The sequence below is a fragment of the Meles meles genome, chromosome 12 (assembly GCF_922984935.1).
Source record: "Meles meles chromosome 12, mMelMel3.1 paternal haplotype, whole genome shotgun sequence".
Taxonomy (NCBI): Eukaryota; Metazoa; Chordata; class Mammalia; order Carnivora; family Mustelidae; genus Meles; species Meles meles.
The window spans coordinates 71,143,134-71,166,942 of record NC_060077.1 but is presented as its reverse complement, the minus strand read 5'-3'; the positions used below and the strand labels follow the sequence as shown (position 1 = coordinate 71,166,942).

Below are 23,809 nucleotides of genomic sequence, written 5' to 3'. Positions count from 1 at the left end.
AAAATTAAAATTGGATTGTGGTGGTTTGCTCATCTTCCCTTTTTGCTGTTAACTTCTTTAGAGGCCAAGTGTGACTTTTTTTTAGTTCTTTGTACTTTTGGTAACTGCCATGGCGCCTCACCCTAATAGGTACTTACTATGTACTTATTGATTGATTATAGTCTTTTACTTGTGTTGATTGAAATGTCTCTAGGAGGGGCGCCTGGGTGGCTCAGTGGGTTAAAGCTTCTGCCTTCTGCTCAGGTCATGATCTCAGGGTCCTGGGATTGAGTCCCACATCAGGCTCTCTGCTCGGCAGGGAGCCTGCTTCCTCCTCTTTCTCTGCCTGCCTCTCTGCCTGCTTGTGATCTCTCTCTGTCAAATAAATAAATAAAAAATCTTTAAAAAAAAAAAAGAAAGAAATGTCTCTAGCAGAACTTTCATTCATATTTCTAACAGTTGACCTACTTTCTCCTTAATTTTTTCCTGATACCTGGTTCATTATAATATTATAGGTCCAAATGTATGAATATGTCCCTTTTAGCATTGGTTTTATAACCGAAGATGGTATAGTATCACTATTTTTTGTACAGTTCCAATTGAATAATTAATGTTATACATTTATTAGATGTAAGAGATTAATTTTAGTTTGGCAAGTGGCATGTTTAGTAACATAAAAAAATAGCGGTTTACCTTAACTTCGTTGGCTTAATAAAATAATGTTTAAGCTTGAGTTCAACACTTTGTTTTTTTCCTTGATTACTGATGTTTCCGTTCATCATACTTTGTATTTTCCTCACATTTTTATTGTTAAGAATAAATAGTTTTGAGTCAGTACTTTTAAAAAAACTTGAACCAACAACACCAGATTTGTTCTTTTAGTTGATTTCAGTACTTTCTGGTTTTAGTTAGATCAATTTTATTTTAAGAGTTTATTTGGAAGACCTGAGGGATACAATTAAAAAACTTGGGAGACCATCCTTAATTTGCTTTTTTAGAACAGAAGGAAATATACTGTAACTTTCCCTTATTTTTCTGGTGGAGAGAAATTTTGTTTGCCAACAGGAAAATGCAATTCCACTGAGATTCTTGGGTCATAGATCAGAGGCTTGGATCAACAAAAAGAAACGAACTTTTGGAAGAATTCTGGTCCAACATTATGGGCCAGTTTAAACTACAATGTAGGCAATGGCAGGCTGCCTCTTTTCTCCCTATAAGGAAAGGCAGCATCGCAGTAATATTTACCAGGGAAAGGGAGGAGGCTGTGTGTGGTGGGGGCCGGCTGGGCTGTGCTAGCTTCTCAACTAAAGAATTTGACATTATATGCGGCTTCTCCGCCAGCTTGGGGAAACCTGAAGCGGGGGAAGAAAGGGAAGTAAAGTTGTGCCCTCAGAATTTTGTGAAATTCTTCCAGTGGCAGTCAGCTCTTATTTCTTCTCCTAGTGAAGATGTGCAGCTCTGAAGAGAATCCAAAAAACAAGCAAAAAGCCACTTATCTTTTACCTCGGAGAGCACTTCATGATCATTTTTCTTGCAGATTGAACTTCCTAATTGTGTTTTTCTTTGCTTGCAATCCTGGAACACACAGGTGGTGGACGTAGGGGTACACAGTCATGGAGCATACTCTGAGTGGAAGGAAGTGACTGGAAAGTTTTTATAATGTTAAGATAAACAACAAATTAGTCCCAAAGCAAATAATACTTGGAGACTGGTTGGACTTTCTTAAATGATTTTGAGTTTCTTATGAAATGCTTCAAGTTTTTCAGCTGTCTCATGAAGACTGTTTTGAGTAAATTTAAATTTGTGATGTATAATAATCAGTTGTCAGTTGATAATTTTTATTCAAATACCTGGATTTTCCTAATGAAAAGCAGGGAGAACAGTGCTTAACAGAAATTTTTCTTCTGTCTCAATCATCTTAAAGTCTTTCCTACATTAAAAAAAAAATCCTTCCCCTCACTTCTCTTGCTGGGCCTCAAGTTTGCTTGTGCCTACCCTGAAGGTTTATACCGAATATGCTGCGCACTTTGAGCTTCCCAGTATACACCTTTAGGACCTCCAAAACTTGGTCAGAAAGACTGTTCATCCTCTCTACCCACCCCCAATAACAGCCTCTTCAGAGTAAATAGTAAGTCATTCCACTGGCTCACAGAAAAAGTTTGGGATTTGCAGGACCACACTCATATAAGAAAAAATAAATTGTCAGGTATCCATGCGGTCGTTTTGTACAGTGCGCTCAATTGAAGATGTAAAATATTAGAAATGAATGAATAAATGTTCACTCTGAACTGTTGACGGCATAAAGAAGAAATTAAAAGTATCTGCTTACGTTAGTTGAAGCAAAATAGCATTTTTCGGTTTTGCTTATTTTGCCCTCCATTTAAAATTTCTTTACAAAAACATTTAATTTCCCTAACAAAGGTGTTCTTTACAAATGCCATCTGCCTGTTATAATAAGTAATAATAATAATAAAACTAACCGAGTACAAAGACTAAAATATCACGCCCACTGCCACCCCCTCAGGTCTGCTCAGTGTTCATGTGTTGGTGTTTCTCCCTCCAGAATTGTCAGAAGGTGCTTTTTCAAGTTTTCAAAATTACAGTCCTATCCCCAGTGTGCACTGCATCACATTTTCTGGGGCTGGTGACCAGGAACTGTTCTTCTTCCCTCACTTGTTTCTTTCACGTTCCTAACTGGGAGTTGTGCTTGAATCCGTCCATGTTGTACAAGAGCAGTCCACTGAAGAAACACGGAAAGAAGTAAGAGACTCCTCAGGTGCCCTTCACCCTTGCCCGTGGCCAGAGCTAACTGCGGGTAGCAGTGTACCCTGCCAGCCACCTGTGGCTGCCTTTATGTGCAGAGGGATGTAGCTACAGTTTTAAAAAACAAGGGGGTGTATTATTTGTGTGCATATATAGCTGTCCTGTGATTTGCATTTTCACTTAATGAGATACTAATCAAGTTTTTCCATGTCCTACATAATCATATATCCCTGGGGTCTGTGTTGTTCTGTTTAATTTTATTGTTTTACATTTATTTTTAAATAATTAAATGGTTATGTTCTTCTTACAAAAAATGTATACAAATAAAGCACAAGTCTTTCTTGAATTCCACGCCAGAGGTAATTTCTGTTGCCAATATGGTGTACACTTTGTCCTTCCTGTTTTTTTTATTATTATTTATTTTTAATTTTTTAAATTAAAAAAAATTTTTTCCTTCCTGGGTTTTTTTTTTAAAGTTTTAATTTTAATTCCCATAAGGTTAACAGTGTTCTGCTAGTTTTAGGTGCGCTGTGGTATAGTGGTCCAGCAGTTCTGTACTTAGCTCAGTGCTCATGACAAGTGCACTCCTGAATCCCTTCATCTCTTGCACTCATCCCCCACTCATCTCCTCTCTGGTGGCCATCAGTTTGTTCTCTGTAGTTAAGTGTCTGCTTTTTGGAGTCCTTCCTCTTTGCTTGTTTTTTAAGATTTTATTTATTTATTTGACAGAGAGAGATCACAAGTAGGCAGAGAGGCAGGCAGAGAGAAAGGGTGAAGCAGGCTCCCTGCTGAGCAGAGAGCCCATTGTGGGGCTCCAATCCCAGGACCCTGAGATCATGATCTGAGCTGAAGGCAGAGGATTAATCCACTGAGCCACCCAGGCCCCCCCCCCCGCCTTTTTTAAGATTTTATTTTGTTTTTGTTTTTAATATTTACACATACACATGGTTTGGGTGGGTAATTTTTAAATTATTGCCTCAGTTTTCCTGAAGCTTGTCTTTTTTTTTTTTTTAATCTTAGTATATCTTAGAGATCTTTCCTTGTTAATACATAGATATCTTTTTTTTTTTTAAAGATTTTATTTATTTAATTGACAGAGAGAGATCACAAGTAGGCAGAGAGGCAGACAGAGAGAGAGAAAGGGAAGCAGGCTTCCTGCTGAGCAGAGAGCCCGATGCGGGACTCGATCCCAGGACCCTGAGATCATGACCTGAGCTGAAGGCAGCGGCCTAACCCACTGAGCCATCCAGGCGCCCCAATACATAGATATCTTAACTCATACTGTATTCTGTAGTATAGATAAGCCATAGCTTATTGTAACCATTTACTGTTGGTTAACTTTTACATTGTCTCTGTTATCTCACATTTATAAACATTATTAAATATTCTTATACATGCTTCTTTGTGTGCCTATTCAAGAATTCTCTAGTATAAGAAAAATTGCTGAGTTGATAGGGGAGTGCATTTTTAGTTTCCAGGAGAACTGCCAAATATCCTTCAAAAATCTGGTACCACTTTGATTTCTCACTGTTGGTTATTTTCTTACATACCGTTACCAATCTGTGTTACAATCTTTAAAAAAAAATTTTGTTTTCTTGAATGATCTTATTATCACATTAATTTCTCTTTTATTGCTTTGAATTTTTAGTTCCCACTTTTATTTTGGGTTGTTGGCTTTCTTTACTGATTTACAGGGGGTCTCTTTTTAAAAATAAATATCTTTTTCTATTTTGTATGTTGCAGATACTTTCTCTTACTTGTTTAGGTTATATTTAATCACATCTAAGTATTTCATATCTTAAGTAGTCAACTTACCCTTCTTTTTATCTTCTTGAATTTTGTTTTCTGTTTGAGAAAAAGCCTTTCTCAACTCAAGGTTTACACACATACTTTTATAATTAAATACTGTGTAAATGACTAAATTCTACTGTCCCAGAGACATTTCTAGAATTTTGGTTTTTTTTTCTCACTGATTTGGATACTACCTGTATCATAAGGTTAATTCCCAAATATATGTGGTTCTGTTTCTGAACTTGAACACATTTCTGGTCCATCAGACTAATTTGTCTCCTGCCAGTATCATGCTTTTAAGTGACTTTAGCTTTATAGAAGTCTTGCTGTTTAACCCAGAACATTCCTCCCGAGGTTAGTCCTTCTTAGAAACCATTTCCTATGTATTTTTACATCCAGCAATATTTTATTTGCTCTGTATTACAAAATACTGCATAAATTCCTCTTGGCATTTTGATAGTAGTTGTACTGAATTTTAGATTAACTGAGGGGCAGTTTTGCAGTATTGCCTTTTAAAAAAATATTTATTTTGGAGAGAGCATGAGCGGGAGGGGTGGAGGGAGAGGGAGAGAGAATCTCAAGCAGACTCCACAGTGAGCATGGAGCCCAACATGGGACTCAGTCTCATGACCCTGAGATCATGACCTGAGCTGAAACTAAGAGTCAGGCGCTCAACTGACTGTGCCACCCAGGTGCCCCTTGCGGTATTGCCTTCTTGTCCAGAAATATGTTGTACCTATATATTAATTCAGTCTCAAAGTCAGGTTATCTTTCTGATGGTCTTACACATTTCTTTTGTGTTGATTCTTGAAGATTTTATTGGCTTTGTTGCTATAGTGATTGGGCTTTATAGTTATTTATTGCTTGTGTGTAGGTAGGTTTTTGATTTTTTTATATGTTGATCTTTTTAGTTGTAGAACAAAACCTATTAGTTCTAATAGTGTGTCAGTTGATTCTCTTGGTGTCCTAGAGAAGCTCTGTCCGAAAGAAATGTGAGCCTAGATGCAAACCACATACGTAATTTAAAATTTTCTAGTAGTTTTATTCAGACAATAAAAAGAAACAGTTGAAGTTTATGTTAACAATACTCTTTAATAGAATATGTCCAAAATATTACAATATCAGCATGGAATCAAAATTAAAAAATTAGTGTGAAATTTTTACTTTTGTATTAAGTCTTTAGAATTCAGTATTTTATACTTACAGCACAATGCATTTGGGACTAAACATATTTCAGGTGTCCAGTTCCCACAGTGGCTTGTGGCCAGTGGCTACTCTATCGGACAGTGCATAGTCAGGTTGCTTGTTAATAATGAAATGTTTTTCCGTTTTGGGGGGTGAGGAGGAGGTCTGTTTTTTTCCCCTTGCCTTAATGCTTTTGCTTGGAGCACCAGTAGTACGGTGGTGATGTGGGTGATAATGGTGGGAGTTCTTCCAGTGTGTGGTCACTGGGGATTTCTGATTAGATAGACTTTAGAATCAAAAGAGGTTATTTTACTTTTCTGGCTTGTAAGAATTCTTAATAGGTTTTAGGTTTAATTTTTTTTTTTTAATCTTTTTTTTTTTTAAGATTTATTGTTTTGACAGATACAGATTACAAGTAGGCAGAGAGGCAGGCAGAGAGAGAGGAGGAAGCAGGCTCCCAGCCAAGCAGAGAGCCCGATGCGGGGCTCGATCCCAGGACTCTGGGATCATGACCTGAGCCGAAGGCAGAGGCTTTAACCCGCTGAGCCACCCAGGCGCCCCTTAGGTTTAATTTTAAAAATTGGCCAGATTATCTTTCTCTCAATCTTTTCAAACTGACTAGAAATACACGCATACCTCATTTTACTGTGTTTTGGCTGGTTGTGCTTTGTAGGTACTGCCTTTTGTTTGTTAAGGTTTTGACAGCCCTGAATTGAGCAAGCCTATCAGCCCCATGTGTTTTTTTTTGTTTTGTTTTGTTTTAAAGATTTTATTTATTTATTTGACAGAGAGAGATCACAAGTAGACAGAGAGGCAGGCAGAGAGAGAGAGGGGAAAGCAGGCTCCCTGCCGAGCAGAGAGCCCGATGCGCAGCCCCATGTTTTTAACCACATTTGCTCACTTTGTATCTCTATATCACATTTTGGTAATTCCCACAATATTTCAAATTTCTTCATTAATGTTATATTTGTCATGGTGATCGGTAATCAGTTATTAGAACTAGCAGAAAGCTCAGATGATGGTTAGTTAGCATTTTTGTTAACATTGAAGTATTTTTTAATTAAGATATGTACATTGGTTTTTTAGACATAATGCTATTTTGTGCACTTAATACACTACAATATAGTGTAACCATAACTCTTAGATGCAATGGGAAACCAAAAAATTCATTTGATTCACTTTATCACAATACTCTTCGCTTTATTGCTGTGGTCTGGAACCAAACCTGCAATATCTCTGAGGTATGCCTGTAAATTAATATATTTCTAGAATAATGAGCAGTTCTTTCATTTCAGAAACAAAACTTTCCTGATTATCATGCATTTGTCCTTTTAACAAATTTTTCTCTAAGGTTTCATCTGCTTTGCATTTCTCCCTGTTTTTTTATTTTTTATTTTTTTAATCTTTTTTTTTTCTTGTTAGTCACCATACAGTACATCATTAGTTTTTGATGTAGTGTTCCATGATTCATTGTTTACATATAACACCCAGTGCTCCATGCAGTCTGTGGCCTCTTGTTTTAAATGCAGTCGTTACTCAGTTTCTGTATCAGGAGCCTTTTTCAGGCTTTGTCAAATGAGTTGTGTGAATATGCCTCTTGTTGTGTACTTTGGAGCTATTCAGATAATACGGGAATTTTCTGTACTGGGAGAGCTTGGTAGACTTACTTATAAAACATCTGGGCTTGATTTGGTTATTAGGGCTAGCTCTTTGACCCCATTTCCCACTCTTCTAAGGTTATTTGTCCATTCATATTTTTGTCTTTGGCCAATTTTGGTATTTTGTATCTTCCTAGATGTTTTAATATTTTGCTTAAGTTTTCAAAGATATTGGTATGAAATTGTACATGAAATTTTATTATGATTATGTAAATGCTTTGCTATATTAAGAAAATCTAGAAAGATATAGGAGACTTATTAGTGGTTATCTATGGGAAGTAGAAGTGGAATTATGGGAGTAGGGAGCGGTAGTCTTTAAAAATTTTATATCCTTTGGCAGTATGAGAATTTTCAAGTAATGAGCTTGTTTCAGTTTAATAATTGAAAAATGTTATTTCAAACTTTTAAATATTAAAAAGTATAGAATTTCAAAAATGCAGAATTTTTTAAAAGTAGAGAATATCGTACAGAAACATGTACATCCATCTTACCAGTCCCAGCACATCTTAACTGTGTGTTTTCTTCTCAAGCTGGCCTCTGGACTGTCTTCACACTGGGTGGTGTGGGCAGCAAAGCAGCTGCCTCTCCCGAACTGTCTTCCCCTCTGGCCAACCAGAGTCTCTTGCTTCTGCTGGTGCTGGCCAACCTGACTGATGCTGCGGATGCACCAAACCCCTACAGACAAGCCATCATGTCCTTTAAGAATACGCAAGGTTTGTGCTACTTTGTTCATTCCCTTCCTCCCTCCCTTCTTCACGCTCACCGTGGAGCCCAACATGGGGCTCAAACTCACAACCTTGAGATCAAGACGTGAGCTTAAATGGAGTCAGATGCTCAACCAGTTGAGCCACCGAGGCGCCCCTGAATATTCTTTCTTATGAGGAAAGAGGGTGTTGCTTACACATATTTGTTTATTTTTTTATAGTTATGAAGATGATTCTCAATTTGTATATTTTCATGTTGGTCAAAGATGAGAAAAACAGACTCTTCTGTCTGTATTCACAGAAAAGTCAAATAAATCTTAGATGAGAGCTGTGGTTCTTTATATCCATTTAAATTTTCATTTTTATCTAGAGATAACCAAGCCAGAGTTTGCTTAATTTAGATCTGCCTGTCCTACCTATTAGAGATAGAAATTAACCAGAAAACTCCAAATGATAGGTTGTTTGAAGTTTCTCATTTAAAGTCTGTATTCCAGTTAGAGTTTTATAAAACTAAAAATTAGAACTCGGCAAACTTTTTTCTGCAAAGGAGCAGATGGCTTTGTGGGGTCATACGTTGTCTGTCACTACCTTTTACCTCTGCTGTCGTAGCATAAAAGCAGGCACAGATAATAAGGATGTGGAAACCAGCATCACTGGTTTCCACTAAAACTTATTTCCAAAACAGGTGATGGGCTTGCCTGTGGGCTCTAACTCGCTCTGAAGTAGAGCTTGAGTAGTTAGTTCCATGTTGAAAGAATAATCTCTAATCAAAAGATTACACCTCATTACAAAGGGGGGGGAGTTATACTCCATAGGCCAAATTAATACAGTAGCTAGATTTTCAAGATTTATGGAACACTAGTATAATTAAGATGGGTTAAAAGTGAAGTTATTGGATAGCACCATTCTTAAAGCTTCTGATACGTGTTACCATGTTCCTTTCCAGAGTTCTCATGCATGTTTCTTACAAGTGTGTGAGTGTGCCACCTGGAGGTTCCTTTGCCACTAGTATTATTATTTGTAGGGGAAAACAATAATAGGGAGTCTCAATCTCAATCTCTAATCAACAATTTGATAGAGAAAAAAATGAAAACTCATGTATCTGAGAATGCTTTCCTATTTCCATTACCATTCTATAGTGGCTTACTGGTTAAGAGAGCAAATTTTGGAGTCAAGCAGATCTAAGTTTATGCCACAATTCTGTCACTTCAGAGCTGTGAGGCCTTCTACAGTTTGCTTATTAACATCAGGCCTCCCTGGCTTTGTCTGTAAGATGGGGATAACATCATCTAATAGGATTTGCATAAATACTATGCAAGGTAAGGTTTGAAAGCAATAAGCTCACATTTTACAACATAACCAGATGTTCCGTATATGGTATTTATTGTTACTTTTGATGCTCAGGCCAGGTGTTACAACTTTTTAAGGTTGAACCTTTTTGGGGATAGCCATCTTTCTGGTGGATCGTTTCGTGCAATGATTCTGAACATTGACTTTAAGGTTAGACTGCCTTGGGTTCATATCCCATTTTTTATTCTTTAAAGACCAATATGTTTATCTGTAAAGCAGGGGTTATAATCTCTACCTCACAGGGTTCTTATGAAAATTAAGTGGGTTTTTATTATAGTATAAAGTCACTATATTATTGACATAATTTTAAGCAGTGTAATGGAGTAGTGAAGACTTACCTGGGGCTTATCTTGGAAAAGTTAATCTCTACAAGCCTCTATTTCATCCTTTGTGAAACTGGTCAAAATAATGACATGGTCACTGTATGCATTAAATAAGGGATAATACATGGAAAGCTGTCAGTATAATGACTTAGTTCATAGCGCTTCTTAGCTAGTAATATTTAAATGTTATGGAGACACACAACACAAATAATCCATTTGCAGCCAGGTGTATACAGCTGGCGAACACATTACTTCGTAATGAGGCGTAGCGTTTCCAGAATCCTCCTCCACTGAGAGTTCTGTAGGTGCTCTAGTCATTTGCATACTAACAGATTACCTGCAATGCTTCCTTTCACGTTCCTTTGCAAAAATAAGTTAGTTACATGAAACAACTGTCAAAAATACCGTGTTAGTGAAAAAATAACCTGTATCTTAAATGTGGGAGGAAAAGTAAGGGCATTTTGTAGTAAAACTGAAGACATATTTAAGATAATTCTCACAAGTGTACAGTTTAGAAGAATCTGAGAGGTACAGGACTGTGCTATCAAAGACAGTGTTGGCACACATTTGTTTTCCGTAAGAGTAAAGCTTTGGGAGATGCTAAAGCCGTGCTTTTAAAATTTTATTTTTATTTATTTATTTATTGCTAGTGGTTCTGTCTCCTTTTTTTTTTTAAAAGTCTTGGTTCTTTTTAAGATATTAAAATATCAACTTGTGCTATCACGTTCTGGTGTTTTATCTGATAAGATTATACTTTTCTCCAAGTCCGTGGACCTGTCTTTCCTTCCTTTTTGGCTTGCGTACTCTGCTGGCTTCAGTGTCTGAGCAAGTCCAGTTAATTGGTAGGAAAAGGGCACTGTCAGTATCAGGAATTTTCCCACATGGGTTGTGATTTATGGTTTTCATCATGCTAGTCACTCTATTTTAAAAAAAAGGTTTACCAAAAAATTATATACATTTTCCGATAGTTGTTTGAGCGTCACCATATTCTGGTGTAGACGGTAATGCTGATCATACTGATGCTGATAATACTTTAAAACTAGCGAGGGGCGCCCGGCTGGCTCGGTCAGCGGAGTGTGCAGCTCTTGGTCTCAGGGTCATGAGTTTCAGCCCCACGTAGAGTTAACTTACTAACTCAATAAATAATAAAAATAAGAATTAAAAAAATAAAACTAGCTAAATGATATGATGTTATCCTAGTTCTTTTCTTCATAAATGGATTGGGGACATTGTTGAATGAGCCATACTTAACTCATTTGAAAAAAATTAACTCAGCTTGAAGTGGGGCTGGTCTTGGAAAAGATCTTTTAACCCTTACAAGAGGATTTACTGTTTTATTTAGAAACTTCTGTATTTTTCCTTTTTTTTTTTTTAAAGATTTTATTTATTTACCTGACAGACAGATCACAATTAGGCAGAGGGGCAGGCAGAGAGAGAGAGAGGAGGAATCAGGCTCCCTGCTGAGCAGAGAGCCTAATGCGGGACTCAATCCCAGGACCCTGGGATCATGACCAGAGCCGAAGGCAGAGGCTTTAACCCACTGAGCCACCTAGGCACCCCCTGTATTTTTCTTTTAACCCTTACAAAAGGATTTACTGTTTTATTTAGAAACTTCTGTATTCATTGTCTCAATATTTTTTATTTGGGATTGGTGGTTATTCAGTTTTGGTGATAGAACATGTAAGCTGCCATGTTTAAATTGTATCTCTTAGAGCACCTCTGACCTGGGCCTGTGGCTCTGCTTATTTAAGCTCCTGTGTTCTTACAGCCAGTTTCATTCAGCTATATCAATGCACAAATCCTAATAAAGTCAAAGTGTGTGACTTAGTTTCCTTGTTTTGGTTTTTTTTTTTTAAGATAAAAAGTTCCCCTCAAGTCGTATTTGCGCATATATTTAGTCATTGGAAAGCCTCGGTTTAGATAGTACAGAGAAACTGTCCCTGCCTTTTTTTTTTTTTTTTTTTAACTTTGATGAGAGCATTTCAGTTCTACTCTCTCAGCAAATTTCAGTTATACAATAGTGTGATCCAACTCTAGGCACCATGCTTTACATTAGTTCTTCAAATAAAACTTAAAATATAAATTGAAATTTTGAATCTGAAATGTAGTGACATACCAAGTCGATGGGAAATGAATGGTACATGTGAACAGTGTTTTTCTTATTTACATGAGGCATGGTCCAGAAAATACTGACATAATATTTTGAAAATGTTGTGGTTTCTCTGTTCCAGACAGCAGTCCTTTCCCCTCATCAGTTCCACACACTTTCCAGATTAACTTCAACAGTTTGTACACAGCCCTGTGTGAACAGCAGACATCAGACCAGGCAACTCTCCTCTTGTACACGTTGCTCCATCAGAACAGTAATGTTAGAACATACATGTTGGCTCGCACAGATATGGAAAATCTTGTAAGTATCACATACACATTTCAGACTTTTTATATTGTTTTATCTTTTGAAAAGCAGTTTCTTTTCCCGGGAGGGTAAGGTATGTTTGCCTAGTTGCAAAGGTGATGGTTGAGAGATTGACGGGGACCTGCCACCAGGCACAGATGGGGGTATGAAGTTTACGGTGTGGGAGACACGCCACATGGCTTCCCTGTCCTCCGCGTCTCTCCCTGCCCAGGATCCCGTCTGATGGAGTCCTTCAGGAAGCACTGCCACCATTCTCAAGTTTTTATGCCCTGGTGGTTCTTTTCAGATGCTAAATGTCCATCCACCAAGTGCCTGTAGCTAGTCCCAGTCACAGCAAGTTCCTGGTGAACATGGCTAAGCTTAGTTTCCCATGTGTCCCATCCCTTTGGGAGGCTTAGGCTTGAGGTCTGCCTGATCTCAGTTCTGGGAGTTAAACTTGTTAAAACTTGTTAAAGTTTCTTTAGGGCACCTATGCCAGATAGCAATTTACGTGTACACTATTCCTTTATTATGTGAGTGAAAAACTCCGGTAGGGAATCACAGATTTCCATTTGTAACTAATGTGTAAACAAAAATGTTTCTGTGAGTGGGAAGTAACCTTACCTCACCAAGGTGTTAATAATATAATTGAAATACATTCTATAGAGATACCTGTGGGTTATTTATACGTTAACAGAATTGTGAACATCCCTAAATAGCCAGCACTTGCTGGTGACAATAGGAATATTCCCTTTGTACCGGGTTTTACAGGTCGACAGCAGGATTTACCAGGGATTTGGTGGCCGTTTTTTCAGTGTTAAAGATAATATACTGAGTTAACATCGAATGTTAGAATTCATTTGAAGAGTATGTTCCATGTCAAAGTGACACTAAGGACAAAATACGTGATGAGGGAGACAAACCATAAATGACTCTTAATCTCACAAAACAAACTGGGGGTTGCTGGGGGGAGGTGGGATTGGGAGAGGGGGAGCGGGCTATGGACATTGGGGAGGGGAGGCGAACCATAAGAGACTATGGACTCTGAAAAACAACCTGAGGGTTTTGAAGGGTCAGGGGTGGGAGGTTGGGGGAACAGGTGGTGGGTGATGGGGAGGGCACGTTTTGCATGGAGCACTGGGTGTTGTGCAAAAAGAATGAATACTGTTACGCTGAAAAATAAAAAAAAATAAAAATAAAAAAAAAATACGTGATGAGCGAACCTGTCTGCACACCAGCTATCTGTGGGAAACATTGGTTATTTTAAGTAGTAAAATTAGATGTAACAGTGTACTGCTCATGTGAGTAAAAACTTGGGAGATGGCTTGTTTATGGAGGGGTGAGTGAGAATAAGCAAAGACAATTCTGAGCGTGATGTATCCTCAGGGAAATGATGGCAGTAAGCAGAAAGCCCAGGACACCACCTGTTCTAGAAAGTTCCATGATAAGTATGTTGGTACCTAAGAATTTGCAGGGAACAGACATCTCTACATGATGACATACACCACCAGTAAACACTTAACAGGTTTTGTTTTGGAGGGTTTTTTTGGAGTGGGGGTAGAGGGTTATATGTTCATTTTTGTTTTTAACTTATATAGATTATTTTGATAATGTCTCAACTTATGTCCTTATCTGTCTTTTTACCTTTATTCTATAATATTGGGACTATGATTAGAAAATGTGTTATTAGGAAATTTATTGGGCTGATCTGATTTTGTTAATAATTTTATTCTACAGTCTTTCCTATTAAGGTAATATTTGACACATTAGTATTTGTAAAAATACATTATTGTATATAAGTTCCTGCTAGACTAGAGGCAGACCTGCTTCTACTTCTACTTCACATATCAGCCTAAGTGGTCTCTGCAGACCCACTCTTGAGGTGGTAGCACACTGTCATCCAGGGTGATTGTTTTCTCTATTGGTGTTGGAGCTATATGTGGGGAAAGTACTTTCAGGCGTTTGTGTGGTTTTCTTTTCCCTTTAAAGAAACCTATAACTATGAAATTAAAACGGTATATAATAAAAGCATGAAGGTTGAAAACATTTGTCTTAAAGTAATTGAAATAGTAAATTAAAATTTCTGTTTGATAGGTTTTACCAATTCTCGAGATTCTGTATCATGTCGAAGAAAGAAATTCACACCATGTGTATATGGCCCTTATAATATTATTGATCCTCACAGAAGACGATGGCTTTAATAGATCAATTCACGAAGTGGTAAGTTACCGTTACTTTGCTTAGAGTTTCAGAGTTACAGAATAGGCAGGTCCCTCCACAAGATTTACTGCAGCCTTAGCATTTCTTCCTTCTCTTCCTTCTGGTAGATGTTTCCACAAGAATCTGACTTAGAAATGGTGTGCCTGTCTTCAGATTTATGAAGTGCTTTTTTTCTGAATGACTATTAGCCACTATTAAAACCTCTGTCAGAATGGTTTCCTCAGTAACTGAGGCAAATGTTTTTGCTGCCACTGAGTTCATTTTTCCTCTCTGTTTCATTTCTCCTTCTTAGTTGTGGCAGAAATTGTCAAACAGGTTGCATCTTGTATACAGAGTAAGTGAAAGAATAGGAAGTAAAGAGAAGAAGCCTGAGAAATTGTTTTATGTTTTTGAAAACAATGTAACATAATTTAACTCTTTCAGTTTTAGTCTTATGGGTGAGTTCCAACCCCAAACTGATTTTTATCTTCCTCTTCGTATTTTCTTTGTGTCAAAGTAACACATGTGTATAGTGTTTTTTAAGATTTTATTTTTAAGTAATCTTTGCACCCAATGTGGGGCTCAAACATTGACTGAGCCAGACAGGCACCCCAACACATGTACACATTGTTTTAAAACTTATATAGAAGGTTTAAAACTTATATACCAGGTTTTGATGCAACATAATACATCCCACGTCTACCCTGCGACACCTGATTCCCCCTCCCCAAAGACCAGTGTTGCCCGTGTTTCTAAATAACGTTCTTATTTTGTTATTTCTTGATTTTCCAGATTTAGATATTAACTATCCTCTTCCTAAAATGGAAAATAAGTCATAATTAGCTCTCCTTCCTGCACATCATGCCTGTTCCCTCTGGCTTCCCAGTCCCCTTTCCACTCATAGACTCCCTCCCCTGCTTCCATTTTATTACCATTTTCAGCTTGAGAACTCAGCTTTTTCATGCTTATGATTAACTAGTATTCTTAGCTCAGCTATGTAATGTATGATCATTGCATTTCCTTTCTTGTTCCTGTTTTGGTTTTTCTGTAGCACGCGATTGCCCAGTTTTTATTCATGTATCCATCACTAATTGAGCTCCCATACCGCAACAAAACGGAGAATTCCCTCTAGGTACATTAACATACATTGCATATCTTCTTAATTTCATTTTCTCCTTTGACCTTCTGTCTTTGGCCATGGTGGAGGCTTAAGTCACATGTTTGGTGATCAGTGTTTTCTTTATTTAGAAGTAAGGCAGTGAAAAGTTGATTGTAAGTTCTGTGTGTGGGCGGGACTTTGACTTGCTTTTAACTCTCTGCATGGTCTGTTTCTCTGGGCACGCTGTTCTCTGTAGGCCTGTTCTTTGGGCTGATGAGTTTCTCAGAGGGGCTCTTCCAGTCTTCCCGCTGTGGGGGTTAAGAAGAAAAAGGGGTTAGGGCTTTCATGCTTCATTGGATACAGACACTTTTTTCTTCTTGTCTTCAGTAGAGTTCTGTGGCGTGTTTATTCTTCTCTGATGATGTTCCATTAAAACTTTTTTTTGGTCTCTTATATGGTGTGACCATCATTTCAACTAAGATTTAGGGAATCTTGACACTGTAGAAAGAGGATAAAACATACAAATTTCTTGATTCTTATGGTTTAGTAAAATACCACAGAGAAAATATTTGTACTGATTTTCTCATTTTTTTATAGCATTTATCTTTTTTTTTTTTTTAAGATTTTATTTATTTGACAGAGAGAGACACAGCGGAAGAGCGAACACAAGCAGGGAGAGTGGGAGAGAGAGAAGCAGGCTTCCCACTGAGCAGGGAGCCCGATGTGGGGCTTGACCCTAGATCCCTGGGATCATGACCTGAGCCAAAGGCAGATGCTTAATGATGAGCCACCCAGGTGCCCCTATAACATTTATCTTTAATAAGAAACAAAAACTGACATAATTTTTAAAAACATTTAAATTGGGGCTCCTGGGTGTCTCGGTCGGTTAAGTGTCTGCCTTTGGCTCAGGCCATGAGCCCAGCATTCTGGGATCGAGCCCCACATCAGACTCCCCGCTCAGTGGGGAATCTGCTTCTCCCTTTCTTCCCCAATCATGTTCTCTCTCGCTGTCTCTGTCTCTCTCTCAAATACATAAAATCTTTAAAAAAAAAAAAAAAGTAGAAACATTTAAATTGAACTATAAAATGTGCACAAATTTTGAAGGTACAACTTAGGAGTTTTCGCATATGCGTATACCTGTGTTATTACCACACAGATCAAGTTACTGAACACTTCTAACATAACAGAAATGCCTTTTCCTGGCCAGTGAACCACTATTGTGACTTTCTTCCCAACAGATTAGTTTTCTTCTCTCCTTGAAGTACAGTGTGCTATCTTTTGTACTGGCTTCTTTCAGTCTGGAGTACTGCTGAGTTGACCTGTGTTACTGCATCACCGGTTGGTTCTGTTGTATTTCTAGGTGTTATTCGTTGTATGAATGTGCTGCGGTATATTTATCCAGTCTCTTGGTGGTAAATAATTGCTTTTCCCCCCAGTTTGGAACTATTTTTGATAAGGCTGCTGTCCCATTTTTGCACCTGTACATCGGCAGACATGTGCCCTCATTCTCTTGAGTGTATACCTAGGGTAGCTTTGCTGGGTCAAGGGCAGGTGTGTGTTTAGCTTGGAGAGACAGTAATAAAACTGAAGCAGCGTCTAACCCTAAGTTCGCAGTTTTACCCCAAGGTCGTTTGTACACTTTCCCGTAGAGCGCACGTGCTGATTACCGGTCATCCGGCAGCACTGTTGATAATATTGAAGATGTTGCGAGCACCCTGCAGAGTCCAGCAGGGTGCTGGCTACATCTGGAGAGAACAAAAGGAAAAAGAATATGGGGAAGGGTACACAGCAGGGTTTCACCTATGTCTGTAGTGTTGTATTTGCTTCAACAGCATGGAAAACAAAATACAATAAGAAGTTACCAAAAAGAACTTTGACGCAAATATGACAAAAAAATGTTAAGATTTGACAAAATTCAAGTATGGATACACTTTTATTATATTGTTTTCTATTCTTTTTTGGTATTTTTATTTTATTTAGTAATTAAAATTAGAAGTTTGCATTAAAATTAAACTTTACTGACTGCTGAAATAGGAGATGATAAGACAGGGTTCTGTTTAAGACAAAGATAAAAGCCCCCCAGAAAGACAATCAAGAAAAGAAAGAGTTAAAAATATTTATGTTCCAATAAGACATTAGGTTCCGTTCATATTCAGACTCGGTTCCGTAAGGATTTCTGGATATTCCAGATGACATTTCAAATTCAGGTATTTAAACAAATTTCTTTCCCCTCTAGAATTTGACTTTCATATTGACCTTTGTTTATTTTTCTTTTCCTTTCCATATGTAGTAGTGAAAATGAGTAAGTAAATGTTTCTACCAAGGCTCTTTACATGGAATTATTAGCTGTGGATCTAATTGTCCATGAAATAGATTCTGGTATCTCATTTTGGCTTGAAGTTGCATTTCCTCAGACCTCATGTACTTTTCATTGTGCTTATATATCCTCTTCTGTGAAGTATCTTTCCAAATTTTCCCCTTTTATAAAAATTACACTTAAAAATTTTTTTTAAAAGATTTTATTTATCTGAAAGAGAGAGTCATGTGCATGCACAAGCAGTGGGGAGGGGCAAAGGGAGAAGCAGGCTCCCTGATGAGCAGGAAGGGGCAAGTGGGGGGAATGTGTCCATGTCATCTATGTCAATAACAATATTCCAGGAATGTGAGGGCGGTTTAATATTGGAAAATCTCTTAATGTAACTTATACATTTAAGAAAGAAAACCCATACATTCATTTCAATAGATATAGAAAAAGATTTGGTAAAATTCAACACCTATTCATGATAAACAAAACAAAATTTTCAACAAAATAAGGGTAGAAAAGAAATTCTTTGTCTTAACTGAGTATATCTATAAAAATCTACAGTTAAAAGCATTGTCTCAATTGGAGAATTTTAGAAATATTTTCTTGGAAGTCAGAACAAAGAGGATGTTCCTGTATTACCACTCCTCTTCAGTGTTGTATCAAAACTCTAAGCAGGTTAGTTAAACTTGAAGAGAGAAAATCTAAATGTCCGTATTTACAGATGTTAGAATTGACCACATAGAGAATTCAAGATACTCTAATATTTGAACTGTTAGGAAAGTTGAGTAAATCTTCTGAATCTGAGATCCATATATAAACAAATACAATTTCTACACACCAGTAACAAAGCTCTTCAAAAATGTGTTCTAGAGAGGTGCCTTGGTGGCTCAGTGGGTTAAATATCCAGCTCTTGATTTCAGCTCAGGTTGTGATCTCAGCTTCAGAGCCCTCCATCTGACTCCATGCTCAGCAGGGAGTCTGCTTGAGATTCTCTTCCTCTCTGTCCCCCTCTCTTTTTCAAAAAATAAATCTTTAAAAATGTGATCCAGAGATGCTACTTATAATACCAATAAAACTGTAGTGAACTTGAGAATCGTGTAATAGAGGAAGTGCAGCATTTTTTATGACAAAAATTACCTAAATGAAGGATATTAAATATGACTTAATAAATAGAGAAACCATGTTCATGGATAGGGGGATTCAGTGACAGAGTTGTTAATTTTGCTTTCAAATTAATCATTATATTGGATGCAATCCTGATCAAAATCTCAAGATTTTTGTGAGACTTAATCAACTGCAGTTGACCTTTGAGCAAAATAGATTTGAACTGAACTGTGTGAGTGTACTTATACATGGATGTTTTCAATAAATATAGTACTGTAAATGTATCTTCTCTTCCTTAGTAAGCTTATCATTAAGTAAATTTTTCAGAAGTCAAAAGTTTGACTTTTGGATGGATTTTTGACTGTGCATGCAGGGGGTCGGGCACCCCAACCTCTGCATTGCTCAAGTGTCAACTGCAGTCCCTGAAATCATATGGAAGAACATTTTGCATAGAAAGTTTTTGAAGAAAAACAATGTGGAGTTATCCTACCAGATAAGACTAGTTATAAAACATTAGTAATTAAATGTGTGTCATTAACAGTAGAATTAAAAAAAAAAAAGATAAATGCAAAAGAATTTGAAGAGTCCAGAAATTACACACTCACATATGGCAACACAAATGTATGATGGAAGTAGTAGGTACATTGTGCTGAGATTGAGATCTTGGCTTATCTCACAGGAAAAGTAAAATTAGATGATTTTGCCCCCAGATAAGGACATATTGCACTTGTGTTAATAAGGCCTAGATATGAAAAGCTGAACTTTAAAATCTTCAAAGAGAAGCTAAAGGATAATGTTTTTATGAACTCAAGATAGCATAAATGTATAAACCAGAATAAGCACATTAATAAATTTGACTACATTAAAATGAAAAACTTTCATGGTTAATAAAGGTGAAAACAGGATATAGGAAGATGGATTAGCATGATCATTTAGTAAAACCAAAGTCTTCAATAGAAAAATAGGCAAAGTAATAGAAAAACAGAATATAAAACCTGAATGACCAGCAAACATTTTTAAAGGATATTCAAACTGCTGATTTGTCAGGATCATGCTAATTAAAATAACAAATATTTTGTACTCATCAGTTTGGCAGAAATTACAAGCTTTGTTAAGAATTGGTAAGGCTGTAGAGAAGGAGGATGTTCTTATAGTATATAAATGAGCAGAATAGCTTTTGAAAGGAATCTGGCCTTTTATGTTCCTCGAATAACCTGCAGAAGTAGATACTCAACCTCCCAGCAATTCCATTTCCTGGTTGTGTCCTAAGAAAAACTTTTTCAGAGAGTCACAAGAGCTCATTTGAAAGAATGTGCATTGTAGCATTGTTTGTAGTGTTCAAAAATTGCAAATTAATGCTAACATAAATGAAATACTGTAGAACAGCTAGAGTGAATCAAATAGAGCTGCGTGTATTGGTAATAATAAATCTCAAAAATCTACATGGTAATGAAGTATCAAATTCAGGCTGCCAGAGGTAAGAGGACAGGATCAGCAAGGAGCGGCTAGGGAACTTCAGGATGTCAGAAGCAAAATATTAGTATTTAAGAAAACTGTGCTGGATACTGTGGTGTTCTTTATACCAGGCTATTTAACTTCTGTGAAATTTCTGTGCTGTCTGAGATGGTAGTACTTGTAATGTGACTGGTGTGACTGAGGAATTGAATTTTTAATTTTAATAAACTTTAATTTAGGGGCACCTGGGTGGCTCAGTTGTTAAGCATCTGCCTTCGGCTGAGGTCATGATCCCAGGGTCTGGGATCGAGCTCCACATCAGGGTAGGCAGGAAACCTGCTTCTCTCCCACTCACCCTGCTTGCGTTCCCTTTCTCACTGTCTCTGTCAAATAAATAAATAAAATTTTTAAAAAAAATTTGAAGTTAAATACCTGCTTGTGATTCATGCTGTTGTGATGAACACTGCTGCTCTATGCTTTTTAGTTAATAGTGACCCAAGCCTACGTTTATTTAAAAAAAGAAAAAAAAAAAGAGCTATTCAGTGACTTTGCAATTTTGCCGCCTCACAAACTCTTGGAGATTTGCTTTTGAAGTCATTAAGTACTGAAAAATGGGTGGCTTAACATGGATGTCTTACAGATTATTTTTTTTTAAATTTATATGATTCTGAACTGACTTAACTGATAATGTTCAGAGTATGAAAATATGGAGAGTAAGGGGTCCCTGGTTTCTGAGTATCCTGTAGTGAGATATGGGTAGTAAGGGTAAGGATCTACCTTGTAACATTGTTTTTACTAGGGGGAAGAACTGGAAATAATCCCAATTTCCATTAATAGGAGAGAGGACCCAAGAACATGTGGCCAATTGGTATAGTACTATTCAGTACTTAGATGGGATGAAGTAGAGGTGACATTTAGATATTGAACTAGGATGGAACCAAAGTCAGCCAGTAAGAATGATAACAACCATGGTCCTTCATTATCTGCTGTACGTTAATTGCTCAACTCCCAGATGGTCCTGGGAGAGTGGCTTGGGGCAACAGCTGTTTATTAATGACCATAGATGTATTCATTTGTTGTTGTTTTTTTTTTTAAGATTTTATTTATTTATTTGACACAGAGAGATCACAAGTAGGCAGAGAGGCAGGTATAGAGAGGGGGAAGCAGGCTCCATGCTGAGCAGAGAGCCTGATGTGGGGCTCGATCCCAGGACCCTGAGATCATGACCTGAGCCGAAGGCAGAGGCCTAACCCGCTGAGCCATGCAGGTGCCCCAGATGTATTCATTTTAAGAAATAATTAGTACTTTCAGAATTTGGCATATGTGATAAATATTAATTTCCTTATATGCATCAACATGGGGGGGTTACAAGAACATATTGAGTGCAAAAAAAAAAAAGATGCAAACAAATACCTACATGTACTAGTTTCCTAGGGCTGCCATAACTAATTACTGCAAACTGGGTAACTAAAAACAACAGAAATTGATTGTCAGAGTTCTGGTGATTAGAAGTTCAACAGCAGGGTGTCAGCAGGACCATGCTATCTATGAAAGATCTAGGGAGACAGGTGTTGCCTTTTCTTGGTCTCTGGTGGCCAGTCCTTGGTGTCCTTGGCTTGCAGCTTCTGTGTGTCTGTTGTGTTGTGGCCTCCTCTCACGTGGGTGCCTGTTTCTATGTGTCTCCCTCCTCTTCTAGGGACACCAGTCATACTGGATTTAGGGTCCATCCCAACCCAGTAGGACCTCGTCTTGGTTATATATTTATGAAGACCCCATTTTCAAGTAAGATCACATTCATAGGTTTTGGATGATATGAATTTTGGGGGCACTATTCAACCTAAGACACCATGATATTGTTTTTATAAACTAGCGAATACACAAAGGAAATCTCCTAGGCTTTGGAGGGAGTGTGTGTACATAGAAAGCATTTGAAGGGGACTGGAAAGGTACATACTAAGCTCAAGGTAGTGGTTGGTTTGCGGTTGATAGTGTATCCCTACTTTGGGGGAATAAAATGGGATTTATATCTTTAAAAAAAGTGAAATGTTAATAGTTGTCAGTTGTGGGAATATGGAAGTTAATTATTCTTTGCCTTTCTAAACATACTTGATGTTCTAAAGAGTTGATATTACACAGTATGTTACTGTACTCTAGCATATAAACATTTGGAAGAGATATTCAGTAAAATCAAATCTATATGGGGGGAAAGTTCAGGAAAAGACCTACAACTAGCAATTCTCATATCCTTTTTAAGAAGGAAGACATTTTCAGATCCTTGAGTGGCTTCCTTTTGCATATTATTTGAGTTAGTTGACCATGAAATTGTATAATCAGGATGCTAGTCTATGACTATTAAACTGTATGTCTGAATATTGGATACAAGAAATGGGGAATTGCTTTTGTAAGTTAAATAGTTTAAATAGGTTGTAAATAGGTCAATGGCTACAGCTAAGTTACCAAAAAGAATTTTCTGTATGTTGCCCATTATGCATTGATGTCCCATGGGAAGCTTTGTGAGCTTTATAACTAGTTCTTTATAATTTTTTCTTAAACACAACCAGAATTTCTAAACAATAATACATTTTTCACAGGAAAGAAAAGTTTTATATAAAGACTAAAATGGATTTCTCATTTTTATAGTGACATAAGTTTACTATGTGGATACCATTTAAATATTTGTTGAATGTTAAATGAATAAGACTACTTTTATTCAAAACATTTCTTCCATCCAGGTTTATAATTGATACACACAAGCAGATGTTAAGAACTAATGACCTCTGTTTCAAATAAGGATGGATTATAATGATTTATTTCTAAATAAAGAGCTGAGAGAGGAGAAACTGAACCATATTCAGATATGTGGCCTTTAAAAAGACAGAGACTTCTCTCACTAGTAAAGTTGCCTAATGAGTATCCTGTGTTAGTATTCATTTGGAGACTTAAGAGCATTGGTTCTAAAATTTTTTGGTCTTTACACTTAAAAATAATTGAGGACACCAAATAGTTTTTTTCTGTGGGTTTTAGTTCTGTACATTTACCATACTAGAAATTAAAACTGAGATATTTAAAAAATATTTAATCAGGTCATTTGGAAATAATAGTTATAATAAACCCCAATACATGTTAGCATCAAAATATATTTTTATGAAAAAAAACTGTTTTTGCCGAACAAAAATTTAGCAAGAAGAATGGCATTTACGTTTTTACAAATCTCTTTAACAAATTGCCTTAACGGAAGACTGATAGATTCTCATATCTGCTTCTGTACTAAAATTGTTACAGTATCAGCCAAGTTATGTACCACCTGAAAAATTCAACTGTATGCTCATGAGAGAATGAGAGTGGAAAGTAATATTTTGGTATTATCATGAAAATTGTTTTGGCCTTGAGAATTGTCCACACGTGTCTGTGGGACCCCTACAGGGTCCCAGGACCACATTTTGAGAACTGGTGCCTTAGAGAGTAAGTCAGAGGGACTGGGCACTTCGCTGTTCTTTGT

The 23,809-nt window shown here is 37.1% G+C and overlaps 1 protein-coding gene across 2 annotated transcripts in view; it reads left to right on the top strand.

The window, feature by feature from the left end:
- DYM (dymeclin) overlaps positions 1-23,809 on the top strand; it is a 344,284-nt gene that overhangs the window by 126,603 nt on the left and 193,872 nt on the right. For both annotated transcript variants that reach the window (XM_046025177.1, XM_046025176.1), the window contains exons 9-11: positions 7,907-8,089; positions 11,985-12,163; positions 14,243-14,368. In XM_046025177.1, coding sequence (XP_045881133.1) covers positions 7,907-8,089; positions 11,985-12,163; positions 14,243-14,368 — 488 coding nt within the window. The remainder of the gene's footprint in view (positions 1-7,906; positions 8,090-11,984; positions 12,164-14,242; positions 14,369-23,809) is intronic.